The sequence below is a fragment of the Myotis nattereri genome (assembly GCF_964212035.1).
Source record: "Myotis nattereri genome assembly, chromosome: X".
Lineage (NCBI taxonomy): Eukaryota > Metazoa > Chordata > Mammalia > Chiroptera > Vespertilionidae > Myotis > Myotis nattereri.
In genome coordinates, this window is record NC_138078.1 from 34,866,870 (window position 1) to 34,891,634 (window position 24,765).

The window sequence follows — 24,765 nt, forward strand, 5'->3', positions numbered from 1 at the left end:
ACAATTATGTTGGTTGCTCTCTAACCCCCTTCCCCGACCATTGTCTCTGGACCTATTCTTGTTCATCAGATTATGTTGATCATTATATTCCACATATGAGTGAGATCATGTGATATTTATCTTTCTCCAAATGGCTTATTTCACTTAGCATAATGCTTTCCAGTTCCATCCATGCTGTTGCAAATGGTAAAAGTTCATTCTTTTTTATATTGACACTAGAGGCCCGGTGCAAAAAAATTTGTGCACTCGGGGGGAAAGGGGGTTCCTCAGCCCAGCCTGTGCCCTCTCGCAGTCTGGGACCCCTCGGGAGATAACAACCTGCTGGCTTAGGCCTGCTCCCGGGTGGCAGAGGGCAGGCCCAATCCCTAGGTGCAGCCCCTGGTCGGGCTCAGAGCAGGGCCGATTGGGGAGTTGGGGCGCTGCCCCCTGTCACACACAGAGCAGAGCGGATCAGGGGGTTGGGGCACTGCCACTGTCACACTCAGGGCAGGGCTGATGGGGAGGTTATGGGTTGGGGCACCACACCCTGTCACACACAGATCCGCAGGGCATTCAGGGGGTTGGGGAGCTCCCCCCTATCAGGCACAGAGCAGGGCTGATCAGGGGTTTGGAGCTCCTTCCCCTGTCAGAAACAGAGCAGGACGGATAGGGAGGTTGTGGCCCCACCCCCTGTCACACACAGAGCCACAGGGCGATCAGGGGGTTTGGGCGCTGCCCCCTGTCACACTGATCCCGGTGCTGGGAGGCATATTACCCTTTTACTATATAGGATAGAGGCCTGGTGCACGTGTGGGGACCAGCTGGTTTGCCCTGAAGGGTGTCCTGGACCAGGGTGGGGATCCCTACTGGGGTGCCTGGCCAGTCTGGGTGATGGGCTGAGGGCTATTTTCAGGCTGGCGGGTGACTTAAGCTCACAAACGCTCCTTTTTTTCTTTTTTTTTATTCTGGGCCAGCTTTAGCTCTGAGGCTCCAGCTCTTAGGCCTCCACTGCTGAAAGCATGTTTCTGGCCTTTGTTTACCTTCTGTATTTGAAACAATGTTGCGATCCTGCTGGCTGAAGCCCGGAGACTAAAGCAGGTTTCTGGGGTTTTGTTTAGCTTCTATATTTGTAACATAGTTGCTTAGAGTTGCAACTCAGAGGCCGGCAGCGGCAGGCAGGGAACGTTGGAGTCCTCCGTCACTGAAGCAAGCAAGCCTCATGTTTGCTTTAAGCTTCCTGGCTGCCGGCCGCCATATTGGCTGGCAGTTAATTTGCATATTGCCCTGATTAGCCAATGGGAAGGGTAGCGGTCATATGCCAATTACCATGTTTCTCATTTATTAGATAGGATAGTATTCCATTCTGTAGATGTACCACAGTTTTTTAATCCACTCATCTGCTGATGGGCCCTTAGGCTGTTTGCAAATCTTAGCTATTGTAAATTGTGCTGCTATGAACATAGGGGTGCATATGCTTTTAAGTTAATTCACATGTATGTAGTGATTGAACAAAACAATGGCTGACTTTTTTTTCCTCATGCTTCTTCTTTGGGCAACATTCCTATTTTATTAGTTTATATGTGTTCAGGGAATATAAAACAGTTTCAGTATTAACCAAAACTACTCAAAGTCACTAATCATCCAAGAGATGCAAATCAAAATTACAAAGAGGTACCATCTCACACCTGTCAGAATGGCTATCATCAACAAATCAACAAACGACAAGTGCTGGAGAGGATGCGGAGAAAAAGAAACCCTTGTGCACTGCTGGTAGGAATGCAGTCTGGTGCAGCCACTGTGGAGAACAGTATGGAGTTTCCTCAAAAAACTAAAAATGGAACTCCCATTTGACCCAGTGATCACACTTCTAGGATTATATCTCAAGAAACCAGAAACACCAATCAGAAAGGGTATATGTACCCCTATGTTCATAGCAGCACAATTTACCATAGCTAATATTTGGAAACAGCCTAAGTGCCCATCAGCAGATGAGTGGATTAAAAAACTGTGGCACAGCTACACAATGGAATACTATGCTGTGGTAAAAAAAAAAAAAAAAGTTCTTACCATTTGCAATAGCATGGATGGAACAAGAGAGCATTATGCTAAGTGAAATAAGCCAGTCAGAGAAAGATAAATATCACATGATCACACTCATTTATGGATAATGAAGAACAACATAAACTGATGAACAAAAACAGATCCAGAGACAGAAACATCGATCAGAACGTCAAACCTCAGAGGGAAGGTAGGGGATAGTGGGGGTAAGGGGGAGAGATCAACCAAAGGACTTGTATGCATGCATATAAGCCAAACCAATGGACACAGACAACAGGCGGGTTGATGGTATGAGCGGGGGGGTAATGGGGTGATAAGAACATAGGTAATACCTTAATCAATAAAGAAATTAAAAGTCAAAAAAATAAAAATAAAAATGTAAATATCCTGAAGAAAAAAGTGTACTTAAGCCAATTAAAGTTGCTTTCTGTATATAGTGTGTTTGTTATGTCATTTCTTCTTTACTACAGATATTGACTAGTGATTATATAAGCAGTTTTTATAGTATTAAATATTCTTAGAGAATATATAAACTTTGTATCAATAGCATCTAGATATTTATTATTGATGGCTTAGAGATGTCCAATAAAAATATAATGTAAGCCATATATGGGATTTTAAAATTTCTAGTTAGCCACATTAAAAAACAAAAAGAAAATGGTAAAATTAATTTAGTAACAATATATTTAACCTGGTAAAATATAATTTTACATTTAATCAACATAAAAATTAGTAAAATATTTTACATTCTTTGTTCATTTTAAGTCTCTCAAAATTTTGTGTGCATTTTATTCTTACAGCTTATCTGAGTTTAGAGTACCCACATTTTAAAGGTGCTTAATAGCCACATGTAACTCGTGGCTGCTGTATTAGTGAAGTTTCAAAGTAACTGGCTTTATTTAATTTGGGAGGGGGGGATGGTCAATTCTTGACTATGGATTGTTACCTTTCTAATTTAAAAATTTTAACTTTTAAAACAAAAGCCCAAAGGTTGTCAGCATGTGTATTATAGGGCCTTGAGGCTTTTAAGCTTCATTTGAAGTAGAAAACACTTGAAGAAAAGGTATTGCTTATGTTTAATATCTGCTAATGTTAAAACCTAATTGTCTCAAGAACACTAGTTAATCTGTAGGGTATATTATGGAGTTAATCTCATATCCTGATCATTGTAGAATGTGATTGCCCACAGAAAAACAGAGAAGGGATTATGTTTGGATCTTAGCCATAATAACACAGGTGTGCTGTGTGGTGTGGTAGAAGGAGCACCTGATTAGAAGTCAGAACTGAGTGCTAATTTTGATCTAATTAGCTGCTTTAGTTTTCTCATCTGCACAATGTGGAGACTAAATTCTCCCTGTGGTTCCTTCTAACTCCAAAATTCCATTTCTGTGAATTCACAAATTATTTATAATTTGTCCTATTTCCCTTTGTAAAGGGGTTGAAACTACTAGTATTATTCATGAACCATTATGTATTTTCTAGTCAGCCATCTTTGTTTTTCTGCATCACAAAACCACATATTCACAAGGAACAATTCCAGTGTGTGTGTGTGTGTGTGTGTGTGTGTGTGTGTGTGTGTGTGTGCCTCTTGCTTTCCTTTAAAAATGTAACTGGCAACAGTGAATAAAATGCTGAAATACACAGGAATTTATATGCCAATTGTGCTTATATTTTTAGTTTTCTGCGGTATATGCTGTCATATAATAACAATTGTTTTACTTAATTATAGTTCCTTACAAGTTATATTTCCCTTTGAATACTTTTCTTTCTCTTGGTTAGTACCACCACCAGAAGCATACAGAAGATGCTTCTACATGCCTCCTGTCCATAAAGAGTTTCTAGACTTTGTTTATTCAGTTAAATGGTGGGGGTCATAGTGGAAGCCATGTTAGCTTTGTGTATCTTATTGCTACAATAGTTTCAGCTAACTCCTCAACTCCAAACCCAGGCTTAGAGAACATTGGAATTTATGCTTCCCTTTTGTAAACAAGTGGAGACAAGGAGAAGAATCTGGCAAACAAAGTAAAAGTAGAAGAGGCAAGAGAGCAATGAAAACGCCATGGCTTCACTCCATATTAAAAATAAACACAATAGCACCTGATGAATTAGAAGACTAGTCTATCTAAATTTTAGACTATTAAAAATAAGTAACATGTTTCTTATTTCAAGTACATATACAATTAATTACCAGCTCTTCCCTTGCCTCCTTACAAAAAAAAAGAATAATTAATACTTTTTATCTTACTGTGTACCCATAACAACATTTTATGCGCTTTATTAGAGCTATTATTACATTCTCCCTTGTCATATATTCATTTGTGTACATTTTTAATCTCCTCACTGGGGTGGTTTTAAATGTCATATTCATTTTTATGTTTTCTTATTTTTAGCCATGAGAGATTTTTAATTATTTTTAATTACACAAGCAATACATGGATATGTTCAGGTTGTAAAAAAAAAAAATCACACAATACATATAAAATTAAAGTCCCCCCCAAGGAAAGAATGTTATTAGCAACATTAGAATTTTAATTTTATAATTTTATTGAACATTTTAATGTTAACATTTTTACAGGTGTCCCCCACTTCCCCCCTTTGGCTCACTTCCACCCACCTGTGCCTCTCCTCCCTTGATCTTCATCAAACTAGTGTCCATTTCAATAGGGTATACATATATGTTCTTTTTTATTGTTTAAAGTATGTCTCATTTTTCCCCGATTTACCCCCCCACCACCACTCCTACCCGTGAGGACAAGCCCCCACCACCCCAGTGTCTGTGCCCATTGCTTATGCTAATATGCATGCAATACAAGTCCTTTGGTTCTTCTCCAACCCCCGACTTCCCCTGCCTTCTCTCTGAAGTTGGGTGGTCTGTCCAGTGTTTCCTTGTCTCTGGATCTATTTTTGTAAATCAAATTACATTGATTATTATATCCCACATAGGAGTGAGATCATGTGATATTTATCTTTCTCCTAGTGCCTTATTTCCCTTAGCATAATGCTCCCATGTCCATTCATGATTTTGCAAATGGTTAAAGTTCCTTCTTTTTTTTATAAAAGCTTAGTATTCCATTGTGTAGATGTACCACAGTTTTCTAATCCACTCATCTAATGATGGGTACTTAGCTTGTTTCCAAATCTTAGCTATTGTAAACTGTGCTGCTATGAACATAGGGATACATATGTCCTTTCTGATTGGTGTTTCTACTTTCTTAGGATACATTCCTAAAAGTGGGATTACTGGGTCAAATGGCAGTTCCATTTTTAACTTTTTCAGGAATCTCCATACTGTTCTCCACAGTGGCTGCACCAGTCTGCATTCCCACCAGCAGTGCATGAAGGTTCATTTTCTCTGCATCCTCTCCAGCGCTTGTCCTTTGTTGATTTGTTGATGATAGCCATTCTGGCAGGTGTGAGATGGTACCTCTTTGTGATTTTGATTTGCATATCTTTGTTTTTCTGCCTGCTTTCAGTTGTATTTACACAAGCTTCTATTTCTGACAAGGGCTCTAGGTGGTGGTGTTGCTGTATTAGGTTCCTGGACCAAAGGCCCTTCAACCCAGTCCCCAAGGGCTCCCTAGGGGTATTCAGAATCCTTGTTTCCTTGCTGAGCTCAAGGCTGGGTGCGGCTGTGCTGCTAGGAGGAGCCTGGTCATAGGGAGAAAAATGTCTGTTCAGGATTGGAGGGACCAGACTGTCCCAGAGCTGGATTCTTGGTCACCTCTCCCTGCTTTGCTCTGCAGCCTCCACAAAATCACCTCCCCCTGCACCGCAGCTTCGATGAGTGTTTGTAATTGAAAGATCCTATGTACTGGGTTTAGCAAGTAAAAGCAAGGAAAATAGAATGACAGAGTAACCACGCTGCTGCACGTTTCTCTCCCCCTGGCACTGCGCAGCCAATGCAGAACTTCAGGCTGCCTTTCTGGGCACAGCCTCCCATGGCTGTGGACTTAGATGTAGAGTCCCCCGCTGCCAGCAGCCCTGTGGACCCCTTCCACAGTTGAGTGTTACCTGTGTCCCCAAGGGACGTGGACTTGGTACAGCTCAGTTTCCTTCTGACCCTCTAGTCCCAGTTGTGCATGTCTCCCTCTCCAGCCCAGATCCCCAATCCTACTGTTCGCCAGGAGTCCTCTGACCTTTCAGGCCATGGATTGCCTTACCAGCTGTGTTTAATTTGCCAATTCTGGGTGGATGTTATTCAATTCAGCTGTTTCTTCTACCTGTTCCGTGAGAAGGCACAGGACCCATCTGCCTATTTGGCTGCCATTTTTTCTCCCCCTGGACAAACTTTTTAGGAGCCCACAGCTGGAGAAGGTGGAGTCTCGGTGTTCATGGGTTCACAGCCAAGGCAGCAGGTCTCTGGCCAGTGTGGCTGTAGGGTCCTTGGTGGTGTCTGAGGTCTCCCTGGGTGGAGGTGAGGGTGGGCTCCCAGTCACAGCCACTTTACCCCTCAAAATGCCCCAGGAGATATTGCAGTGGTAGCAGAGGCTGCCCGGCTAGGGGAGCCTGGTCCACCAGTCCCCAACAGTCCTGTGGAATATAACTGCCCCTCACTCACACACAAACACAAATGCTCCACATGCCCACATACTCCCCTTTCACTCACTCACACTCTCTTCCTCACTGCCATCCTGTCGGCTGCCATCTTGGATCTCACATGTATGTTCTTGAGCAAATAATCCATTAAACTTATTTATCCAGTCAACCACACTCCCCTCCCCTGGGGCACCAGCCAATCTGTTCCATTTTGTTTGTCAGTTTATTTTGTTCATTATATTCTACATATTAGTGAGATCATATGATATTTGTCTTGCTGTGACTGGCTTATTTCACTTAGCATAATATTCTCCTGATCCATCCATGCTGTCACAAAGGGTAAAAGTTCCTTCTTTTTTAAAGTCATGTAATATTCCATTGTGTAAATGTACCACATATGTTTTGTCCTCTCATTTGCTCATGGGCATGTTGGCTGTTGTAAATAATGCTGCAGTGAACATAGGGATGCATATAGTCTTTCTGGTTGGTGTTTTGGGATTCTTAAGATACATTCCCAGAAGTTGGATATCAGGGTCAAAAGGCTTTTCCATTTTTAATTTTTTTGAGGAAACTCCATACTGTTTTCCACATCTAGTAATGAATACTTATTTTAATACTTTTTCCATTAGCTACATAATCTTTTTAGGTTATTTTTTAAATTTATTTTTCAGTTACAGTTAACATACAATATTATATTAGTTTCAGGTATACAATGTAGTAATTAGATATTTATTTAGTATTTTATTTATATATACCTTGCATTGTTAATTTACACAGTAATCTTTTGTCCACTATATAAATATAAATATTGTCTTCTTGTAAATGACTGTAGATTTGAAATAAGTACTCAAATTTTATGTAAGTATTTCTTTTCCATTTTTGGATTGAAGTTGCTTTTAATAAAGAGTAGTTTGTTAATGTATGTATAAGTCACAGACTTCCAGACCTAGAAGGGAACTGGTCCATTATTTTGCAGATGGATAAACTAAGGTGTATAGAATTTATCTTGTCCATTGTCACACACTAATAAGTGGCAGAGCTGGAACTAATTATCGGTCCAGTATTCATTTCAGTTTACCACATGTTAGGGAAGATACTCTAGAGGAAGTAAAGCTTTATTATCTTGGCTTGTGTGAATGGATGGAGGAGATAAAGATCTATAACCCAACCCTTTAATGATAGAAAGCTCAAAGGAAAGTTGATATTGTTCACTCAGTTCTTTTCTATAATATGGAAATTCAGTAAACTTACGCTTAGTATTGTTCACAAAATCTGTATTGCAGAACAGTTTTACAGTTAAAACATTATATTGAAATCCTATAACTTCTAGTACCATATCTTTCAAATGCCTTGTGCCAAAATATATTGGGGAAAGACTACAATGTATAAAGTAAGCTTGGAAAATACACAGGCAAATTCAATAATTAGAATTCTGCTCTTAGTTTTATAGTAAGGAATAAATTATTTGTTGTTACCTGTGATCAAGGCACAAAGTGTTAAGTATATATGGAACTCAGTCTTTTATGCTGAGGAAATATGAATTGTATCACATTTAGCCAAATGAAATGCTTACAGTATAATTGGTAATAAGTATAATAAAAATGGTTTATCTTGGTCACATGATTAAATGGTGAATTATTAATCACTAATTTATAAACTTAAATTGAACTTTCTACTTGAGTACTGTGAGAATAGGAAATTGCTCTTCTCCTGTATTCATGTGTGTTCAACAAATTTGGAGTTTTGCAAGCTTTTACTTTTAACTTAAAATGGGTATAAAAAATAAGAATTCATTGAGATCTAGATTAAATTACATCACTCCTTTTTGTTAATAGTGGTTTTCTTCCAATTAGGTTATCTAACTAAATACCAAACTGATTATATGTAAGTGATCATTCTTGTCATAGCTCAGTATCTTTTTTAAAACTGGCCAGCATTACTGTATCCATTTTGAAAAAATGGAAACTTATTCATATGGAAGTGACAGATTTTAGTGAACTGTGGGTAAGCTTATTTTCCTCTTAACTATCAAGAAAATTCAGTGAATATTACTTAAGATAATGACACTGCAGCTCATTCATTTGTCACCCAGCATCTGCTTGTCCTTCTGTCAAAGAGATCTTGATACTTATTTCTGAGGAAGGTTAAAAATAAATAAGATAAATTAAGCTCCATTAAAATTACTTAAATTTCTTTAAAAGAAAGTAGCATAATATTGATACCATTTGCTAGCATAAACCAATCAGCATTCTGTTGAAATCTTTCATAGGAAACAATAAGTATAATGTATTGTAAACATTTAGAATATGGCCATATTTTCATTTTCATTTCAGGAGCATCCACTTTGCTTTTGGAAATCAACCTTTGTTTCCCCAATATAAATTTACCATTTTGTATGTTTAAACATCAGTGGAACATTTATAAAAGTACCTTGGTGTTACATAACTTAGCTGAATTTTACCCCTGAAGTAATTTCAGCATTTTGCTTTAACTGGGTTGAACATGCATCCCAGTTTGCCTGGGACAGTCCTGGTTTATACTTTTCATTTTCAAGTGCCCTGGTTTGGATAACAAATGATATGACCACCCTGACTTTAACTGTTTATAATTTCAGTTAGCTTTTCAATAAATAAATAATAAAACTTGATATTTTTGCACTTCATTATTAAAACCTGATTTTTTAAATGAAGATTTTGATATTTTCCACAAATGCTTACTTAATGCCATAAATATTGAGCACTTACTGAGTGCACATGATAAATATTACTTAAAAAGAAAGCTGCATTAATTATATAAAGTTCAATAATAAATATTGAGTTAAATGGGGTATGTGGGAAAAAAGCAAAAATTATAAGGAACCAAAATTAAACTCTTAGGGATAATCTCGATTTTGGTGATTGTTTCTTGGTGGGTAAATCTCATTACATTAAATTATAAACTTTAAACACATGCATTTTGTGGTATATTATATATCTCAGAAAAGTTTCTTTAAAAAAATCAATGGTCTAACACTTTCCTGAGGATGCTGAAGGAATATTGAAAGATAAGGTAGTAATGGTGAGAGAATGAAAAATAATTTTAGAATATGGGTCTCTATAAATATTGAAATACACTTCTATGCCTTGAATTTTATGCATGAGGGTCTGTATTTGCTAACAGAAAATTCAAAGATTAATACTGATTATCATACCACTTTATATATTCTTAACAGCTTACACTTACTGGACACTTACTATGTGTTACATATATTAACCTTTTTAATCTACATAACAACCCCGAGGTAGATACTATTACTATATTCACTTTATAGATGTGCAAGCTGAGACATAAAGAGGTTAAGCATCATTCCCAAGGTCACATAGTAAGTAAGACTATGCATCCACATAGTTAGAGTCTGGCTCATAAGTACTAAACAATACTATTTTTAATTTTTCTATTACTGTTTACACTGTATATTAATTCGTATTGGTTTCAGGTATACAGCATAGTGATCAGTCATATACTTTACAAAGTGATCCCCAGATATTTCAAGTACCCACCTGGCCTTATACATTGTTGTTGCAATTTATTGACTATATTCTTTATGCTGTACTTTATATATCCGTGACTATTTTGTAACTACCAACTTGTACTTCTTAATCCCTTCACCTTTTCACCCAGTCTCCCAAACCCCTCCCATCTTGTAACCATCAGTCTATTCTTTGCATATATGAGTCTGTTTCTATTTTGTTTCTTCATTTATTTTGTTCTCTAGACTTCACATGTAAGTGAAATAATATGGTATATGTATTTATCTGTATGACGTATTTTACTTAACATAATTCCCTCTAGGTCTGTCTACCTTGTGTTTTATTTTTTAAGTTAAGGTACACAGCATGTGCCAAACCGGTTTGGCTCAGTGGACAGAGCGTCGGCCTGCGGACTGAAGGGTCCCAGGTTCGATTCTGGTCAAGGGCATGTACCTTGGTTGCGGGCACATCCCTACTGGGGGGCGTGCAGGAGGCAGCTGATCGATCTCATCGATGTTTCTAACTCTCTATCTCTCTCCTTCTCTGTAAAAAATTCAATAAAATATATTTTTAAAAAGGTACACAGCATGTTATTTTGATATATTTATACTTTGTAATATGATTGATGTAGTAGCAATATTTATCACATTATATAATTATGGTACAATATTATTATCTATATTCATTATACTATGCATTATAAGTCTATGGCTCATTTATTATTTTTTACAAGGTTGTCTGCTTAAATAATATTCATCTTATCCCATAGCCCCTATCTCATGCTAAATATCATTTTACTCTGTTTTTTAGTAGGCTTGATTTTTTTCCATTTTAATGAGTTTATTGGGGTGATACTACTTAACAAAATTATACATTTCAGTTGCACAATTCTACAATACATAATCTATACATTGTATTGTGTGTTCACCACCCCAAGTCAAGTCTCTGTCTATCACCATTTATCCCTGCTATATGCTCCTAAACCTCCCTCAAAACTCCTTCCACCTGGCAATTACCACACTCTTCTCCATGTCCATGAGTTTTTTCTCCTTTGTTTTATTTTTTGCTCAATCCCTCCACTCCCTCAACCCAACCCCCAACCAAATTATGAGTCTGTTTCTATGTTCCTTATTAGTTCATTTTGTTCATTAGATTTCACACATGAGAGAAATCATATGGTATTTGTCTTTAACTGGCTTATTTCACTTAGCACAATGCTCTCCAGGTCCATCCATGCTTTCTCAAAGGGTAAGAGTTCCTTTTTCACAGCCAAGTAGTAATCAATAGAGTAAATGTACCACAGCTATTTTATGTAATCATCTACTAATTGACACTTGAGCTGCTTCCAAATCTTGGCTATTGTGGACATAGTGGTACATATATTCTTTCAGATTATTGGTTTGGGTTTCTTTGAATAAATTCCCAGAATTGGAATTATTGGATCATAAGGCAGTTCCACTTTTCATTTTTTGAGGTATCTCTGTCCTGCTTTCCACAGTGTCTGCACCAACCTGCATTTCCATCAACCGTTCATGAGGATTCCCTTTTCTTTACCTCCTTGCCAACACTTGTGTGTTGATTTATCAATGATAGTCATTCTGACAGGTGTGAGTTGATATATCATTGTGGTCTTAATTTACACTTCTCTGATGACTAGTGAAGTTGAGTATCTTTTCATATCTATTGTCCATCAGCATATCCTTTTTAGAGAAGTATCTATTCAGGTCCTTTACCCATTTTATAATTGGATTATTTGAGTTTTTTGGTATTGGATTTTATAAGTTCTTTGTAAGTTTTTTATATTAACGCCTTATCAGATGTCTCAAGGAATATGTTCCCCTATTCAGTGGATTCATTTTGTTGATGGTTTCCTTTGCTTTGCAAAAGCTTTTTATTTTGCAGATGGCATAATATTTTATATAGAAAACTCTAAATACTCCACCAAAACACTACTAGAGCTGATAAATGAATTTAGCAAAGTAACAGGATACAAAATACATATCCAAATCAGTTGCCTTTTTATACATAACTAATGAACTACCAGAAAAAGAAACTAAGGAAACAATTCCATTCACAGCCACTTCAAAAATTAAAATACCTGAGAATAAATTTAAACAAGGATATAAAAGAACTGTACTTCAAAAATTATAAAACACTGAAGAAATAAATTGAATAAGATACAAGCAAGTGGAAGAATATACTGTGTTCATGTGTTCCACATATAAGAATTAACATCATTAAAATATCCATACTACCCAAAGCAATCATAGATTCAATGCCATTCCCATCAAGATACCAATGGCATGTATTTGAGAACTAGAACAAATATTCCAAAAATGTATATGAAATGACAAAGACCATGAATAGCCATGGCAATCTTGAGAAAGAAGTACAAAGTTGGAGGGATTATAATACCTGATATCAAACTATACCACAAAGCCATAGTAATCAAAACAAACTGGTACTGGCATAAAAATAACCATATAGATCAATGGAACAGACGAATGAGTCCATAAATAATCCAGTTCTTTATAGATAATTTATATTTCACCAAGGAAACAAAAACACACAATTGGGTAAAGATATTCTATTCAATAAGTGGTGTTGGGAAAATTGGACAGATATGTGTAAAAAAATGAAATTAGACCTTCTTATACAAGAATAAACTTGCCTGGCTGGAGTGGTTCAGTGGTTGAGCATTGATCTATGGACCAGGAGGTCACAGTTTGATTCCCCATCAGGGCACATGCCTGGGTTGTGGGCTTGATCCCCAATAGGGGCTTGCAGGAGGCAGCTGATCAATGATTCTCTATCATCATTAATGTTTCTATCTCTATATCTCTCTCCCTTCCTCTCTGAAATAAATAAAAATGTATTTTTAAAAAATAATAAACTCAAAATGGATTAAAGACATAAATGTAAGTCTTGAAACCATAAATATACTAGAAGAAAACATAGGCAGTAAAATCTTGGACATTTCTCATAGCAATATTTTTTCTGATTTCCTCAGACAAGGGAAACAAAAGACAAAGTAAACAAATGGGATTACATGATTTTTTCATTCCACATATAAGTGTTATCATACCTTGTCTTTCTCTGCCTGACTTATCTCGCTTAGTATAATGTGCTCAAGGGCCATCCCTGTTGTCCCAAATGACAGGATATCCTTCTTTCTCATGGTTGATTAATTATATTGTGTATAAAGTATATACCACATTATTTTTGTCCATTTTTCCATTGATTAACATTTATGTTGCTTCCATATTTTGGTGATTGTGAATAATGCTGCAATAAACATGGAAGTACTTATATCTCATCAAACTTCTGTTTCATTTCCTTTGCTTACACATGCAAAAGTGGAATTGCTAGATTGAATGGTAGATCTTTTTTAATTTTTTGAGGAGTTTCCATAATGGTTTGCATTGTAGCTGTACCAATTTACATCCCCATCAACTGTATACAGAGTTCTTGTTTCTCTGTGCCCTCTCAACACTTATCTCTTGACTCTGGGGTTTTTTTCTTTCTTTTTATTGAATTTATTGAGGTGACATTGGTTAACACGTTAAGCGCCATGCCTGTTTAGTCTTCCTTTCCGTTTAGCCGTCGATATCAATAAGATTATATAGGTTTCAAGTATATATTTTTATGATGCAGGATCTTCATATTGCATTGTGTGCCCATAAGCCAAAGTCAGATCATTTTCTATAACCATACATTTGACCCTCTTTACCCTTTACTCCCCTACTCCATTCACTGTGGTAACTACCATACTGTTGTCTGTGTCTATGATTTGTGTGTGTGTGTATTTTGTTTGTTTGTTTGTTTGTTTTAAAAATTTTTTGAAAGTACTACATATGTCCCCCTGCCCCCCCCATTTAACACTTCTAGCCCACCCTTGACCCCCACCCCAGGCCTTCACCACCCAGTTGTCTGTGTCCATGGGTTATGCATATATGCATACAAGTTCATTGGTTGATCTCTTCCCATCCATCCACCCTCCCCTGCCTTCCCTTTGAAATTCCACAGTCTGTTCCATGCATCTATGTCTCTGGATCTATTTTGTTCATTAAATCATTTTGTTCATTAGATTCCACATATGAGTGAGAGCACGTGATGTGTCTATGAGTTTTTGTTTGTTTTTCTTGTGTGTTCATTTGCTACTTTCAGTTTTATATCCTATATATGAGTGAAATAATTTGGTTCTTAACTTTTCTTACTTATTTCACTTAGCGTGATATTCTAAAGGTCCACCCATGTTGTTGCAAATGGCAGTATTTTATATTTTTTATGGCTGAGTAGTATTTCATTGTATATATGTACCACATCTTCTTTATCCAATTATCTATTAAAGGATGATTTGTTTCCATGTCTTGGTCTCCACGAATAATGCTGCAATGAACATAGGAGTGCATATATTTTTGAGAATAGATATTTTCTATTTTTTTTGGGGGGGGGATATACCCATAAGAAGGATTTTTGGGTCACATGGTAGCTCTATTCTTAATTATTTTAGGAATCTCTATACTGTTTCCATAGCGGCTGTACCAATTTACATTCCCACCAGCAGTGAATGAGGGTTCCCTTTTCTCCACAATGTCTCCAACACTTGTTGATACTTATATTGTTGATAACAGTCATCATAACACATGTAAGGGAGTTATATAATTGTAGTTTTGATTTGCTTTTCCCTAATAATTAGTGAAGTTGAGCATCATTTCATATATCTGTTCACCATTTGTAAGTCTTCTTTTTTTAATGTATTTTATTGATGATATTTTACAGAGGGGAAGGGAGAAGGATAGAGAGCCAGAAACATCGATGAGAGAGAAACACCGATCAGCTGCCTCCTGCACATCTCCCACTGGGGATGTGCCCGCAACCCAGGCACATGCCCTTGACCGGAATCAAACCCGGGACCCTTCAGTCCGCAGGCCGGCGCTCTATCCACTGAGCCAAACCGGTTTCGGCTGTATGTCTTCTTTTTTAAAAATCTTTATTGTTGAAAGTATTACATAGGTCCTCCTTTTCCCCCCCATTAACCTCTTCCAGCTCACTCCCGTTCCTCCACCAGGCCCTCACCAACCCATCGTCAGTGTCCACAGGTTATGCATATATGCATACAAGTTCTTTGGTTGATATCTTCCCATTCACCCTCCCCTGCCATCCCTCTGAGGTTCAACAGTCTGTTCATGCTTCTATGTCTCTGGGTCTATTTTTTAGGTTGCCTTGCCTCCCCCCCCAAAAAAAAGGGAGGGAGAGAGTATTCTGGGGCTATTTTTGATCCTCAGTATATTTGGTTCATTAGATTCCACATATGAGAGATCATGTGATACTTATCTTTCTCTGACTGGCTTATTTTGCTTAGCATAATACTTTCCAGGCTCATGCATGCTGTTGCAAGTTGTAAGAGGTCTTTCGTTTTTACAGCTGCATAGTATTCCTTTGTGTGGATGAGGTATCTAACAGGTTTTTTATCCACTGATATGCTGATGGGCACTTAGGATGTTCAATTTGCATCTTTTTTTATCTTCTTTGTCTCTACTTAATATTTGAACATATGGAATGGAATTATAAATGTTTTAGTGTCCTTCCTTCAGATTCTAACATGTGTTAGGCATGGATCAATTTTATTTATTTATTTATTTATTTATTTATTTATTTATTTATGTATTTAAAGATTTAGTTTTTTATTTACTTTTAGAGAGAGAAAGGAAGGGAGAGGGATAGATAAACATCAATGAGAAACATCATCTATTGGCTGCCTCCTGCACGCCCCCTACTGGGGGTAAAGCCTGCAACCCAGACATGCACCCCTGACAGGGAATCAAACCAGTGACCTCTTGATTCTTTGGTTGATGCTCAATCCCTGAGCCACACTTGCTGGTTGGGCAAAATTTTTAATTCTCACCTGAGGACATTCTTATTGTTATTGTTTTTTTATTGTCTAAAGTTTTACATATGTCTCTTTTTTCCCCAATTGACCCCCTCCCCCAACCCTTCCCAGCTTGGGCAAGCCCCACCGCCCCAGTGTCTGTGTCCATTGGTTAATCTAATATGCATGCATGTAAGTCCTTTGGTTGCTCTCTAACCCACTTCCCCTACTATTTGTCTCTAGATGGATCTATTCTTGTTCATCGAATTATGTTGATTATTATATCCCACATATGAGTGCAATCATGTGATATTTATCTTTCTCCAACTGGATTATTTCGCTTAGAATAATGCTCTCCAGTTCTATCCATGCTGTTGCAAATGGTAAAAGTTTCTTCTTTTTAATAGCTGCATAGTATTCCATTGTGTAGATGTACCACAGTTTTTTAACCCACTCCTCTGCTGATGGACACTTAGACTGTTTCCAAATCTTAGCTATTGTAAATTGTGCTGCTATGAACATAGTGGTGCATATATCCTTTCTGATTAGTGTTTCTGTTTTCTTGGGATATAGTCCCAGAAGTGGGATTACTGGGTCAAATGGGAGTTCCATTTTTAATTTTTTCAGGAAACTCCATACTGTTGTCCACAGTGGCTGCACCAGTCAGCATTCCCACCAGCAGTGCAGGAGGGTTCCTTTTCCTCCACATCCTCTCCAGCACTTGTCCTTTGTTGATTTGTTGATAGCCATTCTGACAGGTGTGAGATGGTATTTCATTGTTGTTTTGACTTGCATCTCTCAGATGATTAGTGACTGAGCATGTTTTCATATCTCTCTGGGCCTTCGGTATGTTGTCTTTTGACAAGTGTCTATTTAGATCCTTTGACCAGTTTTTGATTGGATCATTTATCTTCCTTTTGTTAAGTTGTATGAATTCTCTGTAAATTTTGGAGATTAAACCTTTACCTAAAATATTATTGGCAAATATGTTCTCCCATGCAGTGGGCTTTCTTGTTGTTTTGTTGATGGTTTCTTTTGCTGTGTAGAAGCTTTTAATTTTGATGTAGTAACGTCTGTTTATTTTCTCCTTAGTCTTCATTGCCCTAGGACCTGTGTCTATAAAGATATTGCTACAACATACGTCTGCTATTTTGCTGCCTATGGAGTCTTGTAGGATTTTTATGGTTTCCTGTCTTACATTCAAGTTCTTTAGCCATTTTGAGTTTGTTTTTGTGTATGGTATAAGTTGGTGGTCTAGTTTCAATTTTTTGCATGTATCTGTCCAAATTTCCCAGCACCATTTATTAAAGAGACTGTTTTGACTCCATTGTAAGCTCTTGCCTCCTTTGTCAAATATAAATTGAGCATAATGGCATGGGTCTATTTCTGCATTCTCTGTTCTGTTCCACTGGTCTATATGTCTGTTCTTGTGCCAGTACCAGGCAGTTTTGAGAACAGTGGCTTGGTAATATAGCTTGATATCTGGTAATGTGATCCCTCCAACTTTGTTCTTCTTTCTCAGGATTGCTGTGGCTATTCGGCGTCTTTTTTTATTCCAGATGAATTTTTGGAGTGCTTGTTCTAGATCTTTGAAATATGCCGTTGATATTTTAATGAGGATTGCATTGAATCTGTAGATTTCTTTGGGTAGTATGGACATTTTAATGATGTTGATGCTACCAATCCATGAACATGGTATGTTCTCCCATTTGTTTATGTCTTCCTCTATCTCTTTTTTCAATTTCCTGAAATTTTCCAAGTACAGGTCTTTTACATCCTTAGTTAAGTTTATTCCCATGTATCTTTAATTTTTTGGCTCTATAGTAAATGGGATTGTTGTTTTTTACATTTCTCATGCTTATTGGTTTTAATTAGAGGGGAAGGGGGAGAGAGAGATAAGGAGAGACAGAAAGAGACAGACAGACATAAGTGAGAGAGAAACATCTATTGGTTGCCACACACATGCACACTGAACAGAAATATAACCCACAATCCAGGTATGTGCCCTGACTGGGAATCAAACCTGCTACTTTTCGGTATATAGGATGCTGCTCCAACCACCCGAGACACACTGGCCAGGGCTTGTGGGTCAATTTTGATTGACTTTTTCTTTTTAAAATATATTGTTATTGATTTCAGGGAGAGAAGGAGAGTGAGAGTGAGATAGAAACATCAATGATGAGTGAGAATCATTGATCAGCTGCCTCATGCAGGTCCCCACTGGAGATCAAGGTCACAACCTGTGCATGTGCCCTGAAGGGGAATCCAACCGGGATCTCCTGGTTCATAGGTCAATGCTAAACCACTGAGCCACGCCAACTGAGCTTGTTTGACTTTTTTCTCCTTATTATGCATTTTCTTTTCATTTTCTTTTCTATGAATGGTAATTTTTGATAATAAGCTAGGCATAGTGAATTTTACCCCAGTGGGTCCTAGACACTTTTTTATTTATATAAATATTCTTAAGATTTATTCTGGGCCACAGTTAAGTTAGGGGAAACAATGTAATGTTTTTAAATCTTCCTTCTAATACATTTTTTAAGTCTAGGGTTCCTCACTACTCAAGGAGGTTACTTGTAAGTACTCTAACAAATACTGCATGAATTATGAGATTTTCAAGTCTGGCTGGTGAGAACTCAGGCAATATACTCCAACTTGCATGAGTTCTGATTTCTCTATAATCCTTTCATAAAGTTCTTACCACTGCCTTTGTTAGTTTCCCCCAATATATATATATATATATATATATATATATATATATATATATATATATATATTTATCAGTAATCTGCGGAATAGTTGAGGGAGACCCTCTACAGATCTCTGTAGTTCTTTATCTGATATTCTCACCTCTCTGGTTGTCAGTCCTGCTCTCTCTCTCTCACTCTCTTCCTTGGTCTCTCCTAACTCTGAGGGAAAATGTCAGGCTCTTCCTGGGTTTCTCTCATCTTTCAGCAGCTTGAAAATTCTCTCTTCAAGGTGGTAAGCTGGGGCAATCATAGGGCTTACTTGATTTCTTTCCTGTATTTTAAAGATCACTCTCCTTCATTCCTAATCTTTGACCTCTTGAAAGCTATTGTGTCCTATATTTATGGTGTGTGTGTGTGTGTGTGTGTGTGTGTGTGTGTGTGTGTGTGTGTTGGGGGGGGGGAGGAGGGTAAGAGAGTTGTTTCAAACAGGTTGGTGAATCCCTGGTATTCCATCTTGGCCAGAGGAAGAAGTCCTTGTACCGTTGGAACATTTATCATTTATCATTTTTTTGATTATCACTTAGGTCTGTCTTTTAAAGTAATCACTGTTATATTTTTATATTATTTGTCATTTATTTATGCCCACCTGTCCATTTTACAATCGATTTTTGTTGATTGTTCTACTCCCTTATATTATTAAACCAATTACATTATTCTTCAAATTATTATGTTACTCCTTAGAGTTTTTAGTTTCACTGCTTCTGCTATTGATGAAAAGTTTACAAAATGATGATTTTGTTTCTATTTTAGAAGATGCTTTTTAAGGAGAGCTTACTTCTTTTTCTAAAATATGCTTGGCAAAAAGTTTATTTAAAATTATCATATAATTTCATATATTTAAAATTGTGTTTCACTATAAGGTTATATTATTTTATAAAATTTTTATTATCAAAGATAAAATAAACATATTCACAACTAGTTACTCTGATGAAAAACTTGATACTCTGACCACTATTATGCTACCAGTCAGTTTCGATACTTTGATTTATATTATAGTTTCTTTACTATTTTATTCAGTAAATCATTAGTTATTGGGTGCATTAACAAATGGAATCCTCCCTTCTATGCTGTATCCATATACACATACCCTTATACTTTGTGATCCAGCTTACCAAGAAAGATCAATAGTTCCCTTCTCCTCTTAACCATTTAGCACATTCCAGGATAACTTCTGCTACTTTACATTTTTTCTTTTCCCTCTCTAACAACATACCAGTCCCACAGATTTGGTATTCTCTGATTTAAAAATAATAAGTAAAGATATACTGTATATTGAAAAATCTATCTCAAAATTCTCTTTTGACAATCAACTGTTCAGAGTACAGGTCTGTTTACCCTAGGGGTAAGTTAGATCGAACTGATTGAAAATATAATTATGCTCTTATATTTTGAGAAAATGTGAAATTGTATGTATTTACGAAAAAATTTACTGATATATTTTCATATTTAATTTAGGATTTGCTTTCCCATATGCTACATATGGACCCACATCAGCGGTACACTACAGAACAAATATTAAAACACTCATGGATAACCCAGAGAGACCAGCTGCCAAATGATCAGCCAAATAGAATTGGTACATCATATGTCATAAAGGTAAAACATACTTTTATGTATCTTCTAAATACTTGATACTTTATAAAGCCATTCACTCATGACCACTTATGTAATCACTTTAAAGTATTTCTATATTTTAAAGATTATTTATAGTTTTGTTTTGTTCTATTTATTTCTAAATAACAGCCATAGTCTCTTCTTTATTTTGCCTATAGCCTTTCTGATGATAAATACAAGTTTCTTGATTATAATTTGCTTAGCTCTTAGAAAAAACTAGGGCTAGGAGTAGAATAAATGCAAATCTCATATGGAAAAAAAGATTGCTATTGGTTTCTAAATTAATAACCACTGGTACATGTTCCTATATCTATAGACATTGAACCTAGATTTTAAATTTTAGTAATTTATACATTCATCTCTTTTTGGACACTTAGGTTGCTTCCATGTCTTGACTATTGTGAATAATGCTACAGGGAACAAGGTAGCACAGATAACTCTTTGATGATAAAGATGTCGTGATATACACAGATACAATGGAATATTATTCAGCTTTTAAAAAGGAAATCCTGCCGGAGCCGGTTTGGCTCAGTGGATGGAGCGTCGGCCTGCGGACTGAGGGGTCCCGGGTTCGGTTCTGGTCGGGGGCATGTGCCTTGGTTGCGGGCATATCCCCGGTGGGAGATGTCCAGGAGGCGGCTGATCGATGTTTCTCTCTCATCGATGTTTCTAGCTCTCTATCTCTCTCCCTTCCTCTCTGTGGAAAATCAATAAAATATATTTTTAAAAAATAAAAAATAAATAAAAAATAAAAAAGGAAATCCTGCCATTTACAACAATATGCATGGTGTACCTGGAAGACATGATATTAAGTGAAATAAGCCAGACATAGAAATACAAAAGCCATATGATCTCTTGTATGTGTGGAATCTAAAAAAGTCAAATATGTAGAAGCATAAAGTAGAATGGTGGTTTCTAGGGTGAAGGGGCAAATGAGGAGATGTTGGCCAAAGTATATAACATTGAAGTTATTCAGGAAGAATAACTCTAGAGATCTAATGTACAGCATAATAGTGCCATATTGAATACTGAAATTTGCTAAGAGTAGATTTCAGATACTCTCATCACACGCACACACACACACACGCACACACACACACAATAACTATACCGGTATGAGGATATGCTGATTAGCCTGACTGTAGTAATCTTTTACTATGTATTTAAGAATATTACGTTTATATACAATAAGTGCAATTCCTATTAAAATTAAAATTTATTTATTTTTAGTTTATCTTTGTTGTTGAAAGTATTACATATGTCCCCCTTTCCCCCCCTTTGACCCCTTTCTCTCCACTCCAGTCCCCTCTCCAGGCCTTCACCACATTATTGTCTGTGTCCATGGGCTCTGCATATATGTACATAAGCTTTTTTTGGTTAATCTCTTCCTGCCTGCCCTTTCCTTTGAGATTAAAAAAAAGTTAAAAACTTGTAAAACCAAATTAAATTAGTGATGAAAGACTGATACAATGATACATTGTAAAACACATTGTTATTGAAATAAGAAATATACAAGTAATCAGGTATTAATTCATCAAAAGAGCATCAATGTGCAGGTCAAATATTTTCAGTTATTTTCCTAGGCAAAAAAAAAAAAAAAAAAAAAAAAAAGTTGTAGTTAAATCTCTTATGATATACTTGGAAGTTTTGTTTCTTTTTTTTTCACCTTCACAGATTATGTCTCAGTTTGTGATATTTCTCATTATTTTAGGGAGCAGTGGTTGCCACATATTCAGCACTGACTCACAAGACCTTCCAACCAGTCCTAGAGCCTGTTGCTGCCTCAAGCTTAGCTCAGCGACGGAGCATGAAAAAGAGGACTTCAACTGGTTTGTAAGATTTCCAGTGTTCCTCTGCCAAACTGGATGAAGAGAAAAGGCAAATGTGTAGCTTTTGCCTAATCTTATATCAAAGGCATTGTTTTCTGCTGCATTACTTGAATATTCTGTTTAAGTCTTCTTATTTAGGGGCAAAAAAATTAAAAAAATAAACATACACGGGTCCACAATACTCACAATATGTTGTTTTGCAGTACTGTCCAAGATTTATTTAAGTATATAAATGGTATCTACAAGGTCCTAACAGCTTCTCTGCACACTAACTTCTAAAGTTCCTTTTAAATAGTTACTTTAGTAGTTTTTCTGGTTTCATACAATAATGGTTTGGTGAATCATTACCAATAATCAAGATGCAAATATAATAGTATAATGCAAATCAATTTCAGTATTTTTTGACATAAGATCCTGAAGGATAGGCCTTTTTTATTTAAAAAAAAAAAGAACAAATTGAAAGTGATTTGTAGAAGATCATTACTGTGTACAACCAAAGGGCTCCATTCATTTGGTAGTAACTCCACTCTGTAATTACTAAAATGTAGATACAGTAGTTTGATGCCAGAGCAAAATTTATTTGTGCTAATATGTGAACGCCTGATATGGTTTGTGCCAAAGTTTTTACAGAAGAATTAAATCACAGATAATGTGTGTAGTCAGGCCTATAGATTATCCATAAGTGGCTTCATCTATAATAATAAAAGCATAATATGCTAATTAGACCAGACATCCTTCAGGATGAAGCCAGGACTGCGAGGGAAGCCTGGGTCCCGGGTGCCAGAGGGAAGCTGGTGCCAGCAGCCTGGGGAAGGAAGGCCTACTCTTGCATGAATTTTGTGCATTGGGTCTCCAGTCTAGAAATAAAGGTTTCCAAAAGGCTTCTGTAAAGTTCACTTCTGATGGAATTGTACTACAAAAGAAGAATTTTTAGCCAAAGGCTTTGTATTGGTGTTGTGACCTAAGCCTTTGAAAATAAAGTACATGGTGTTCATACGGCCTTGATTTTATGTAAGCTGACTTTCAAGTAAACCAGTTGGATTTAGTCATCCTGTGCCCGCCCCCCCGCCTTATCATGAATTGCACTGTTGTTTTTTGGACTTCCATGTGCTTTTAATTACAGTGTATCATAGTAGTATACCTTGAATTCTATGGAATATAGTTGAAATTTTACTGTAGTGAACTTGTGAGCTTAGCACAGATGATATAGTATAATGCATATCAGTAAATTTTAGACAATGCTACATAATAGCTATACTTCAAGAAGATAAACTGGCATTTTAAATAGGAGGTAATATGAATGATCTGCATAAAATTTGAACACATTTTAAATTTATGAAAGAAATCTAGCCAAATTGGTCTGGTCTTATTAAATTTTATGATTCAGAATCACTGTGTATTAAGTATTGTTTTCTCTAAATGATACAATTTTAAAGAATCTTTTTGTGTTTTTGAATAAAATACTACTACTACTACTACTACTGATAGAAAGAACACATGAATGTAAACTGGAGGATATTACAGTTTTGTTTAATGAATATAAGTGAACTACTTGTGTATGCTAGGTGTACTGTTTGCTGTGTATTTTATTTTGCTTAGTTCAGAGAGAGAGTTGATTTCTAATTGCTGAAGTATATAAATTAACCTAGGAGACATAACTTTGGTATTTAATAAAAGAAACTATACATATTATCTTTACAATGTGATATAAATTCCATGCACAAAGATGTTTCTTGGGTGTGGCGTATAAAAGTATGTATAGTTTGAGGTGTCTTTTTCCAATAATTGAAAGACATTAAAGAACATCTAATGTCACATGGAAAATAGTGCTTAGAAATAGACTGGTATCACATCTTGTAGACTTTTGTGCTCTAATTTGTTTTTTTTTCTTTCCTTGTTTTGCTTTATTACTAGAAGCAATTGTATGTGACAATTTGTGTCCATATATTCAGACTCATTTTCCTATTGCCATTTTGTTCTTTGTGCTTGTATGCCTTCCTATCAAAACTGATAGGACAAACTCAGAGATATGATTTTCATGATGAACTTTTGAGAGCAGAGATATTATTTCCATGTCTACTTTTCTAGTATAAAAGTAGGATAAGTGAAATTGGAAAATGAAAAGTAATAAAACAATAACTTTCAGTCTTTCCATAATCAATCATTTTTAAAAAGTAGATGATCTTAACTAATTTACCAATGAATTTGTACAGAAGGATCATGCCATACAGTTTTTTTATTAAAGGAACAAAATCAAAATTAAGCAGTGAACAACATGATTCCTCATCATTCATTGAGGATTGACAATGTGTAAAAAATACAGATATGCTAGTGGATTTTTTCTATAGTCTGCAAGACTTTTCTGCTGGAAAATTCAAACATGGTATCTTAATAGTAGTAGGGAACAACCTTATAAGGGAAAGCTTCAAACTATACCCTCATTTTGTAGAAGGAACCCAGTTAAGGATGCATAATCATGTGCCCATTTGGCTAGAACTCTAAAGCAACAAATGCAGATGGGAATGGGACATTTTTCATGGGGCTTCTATAAGTGCTTAAGCAGTAAAACATATTTTTATAAAACTTTACAGTACTGTAGTTTCTAATGAATTCATGAA

At 36.4% G+C, this 24,765-nt stretch overlaps 1 protein-coding gene across 1 annotated transcript in view; it reads left to right on the top strand.

Annotated features, from left to right (window-relative positions):
* Positions 1-23,064, top strand: part of RPS6KA6 (ribosomal protein S6 kinase A6) — a 201,726-nt gene extending 178,662 nt beyond the window's left edge. The window contains exons 21-22 of the mRNA XM_081115464.1: positions 20,160-20,300; positions 22,030-23,064. Coding sequence (XP_080971590.1) covers positions 20,160-20,300; positions 22,030-22,155 — 267 coding nt within the window. The 3' untranslated portion in view covers positions 22,156-23,064. The remainder of the gene's footprint in view (positions 1-20,159; positions 20,301-22,029) is intronic.
* Positions 23,065-24,765: the final 1,701 nt, after the last annotated feature.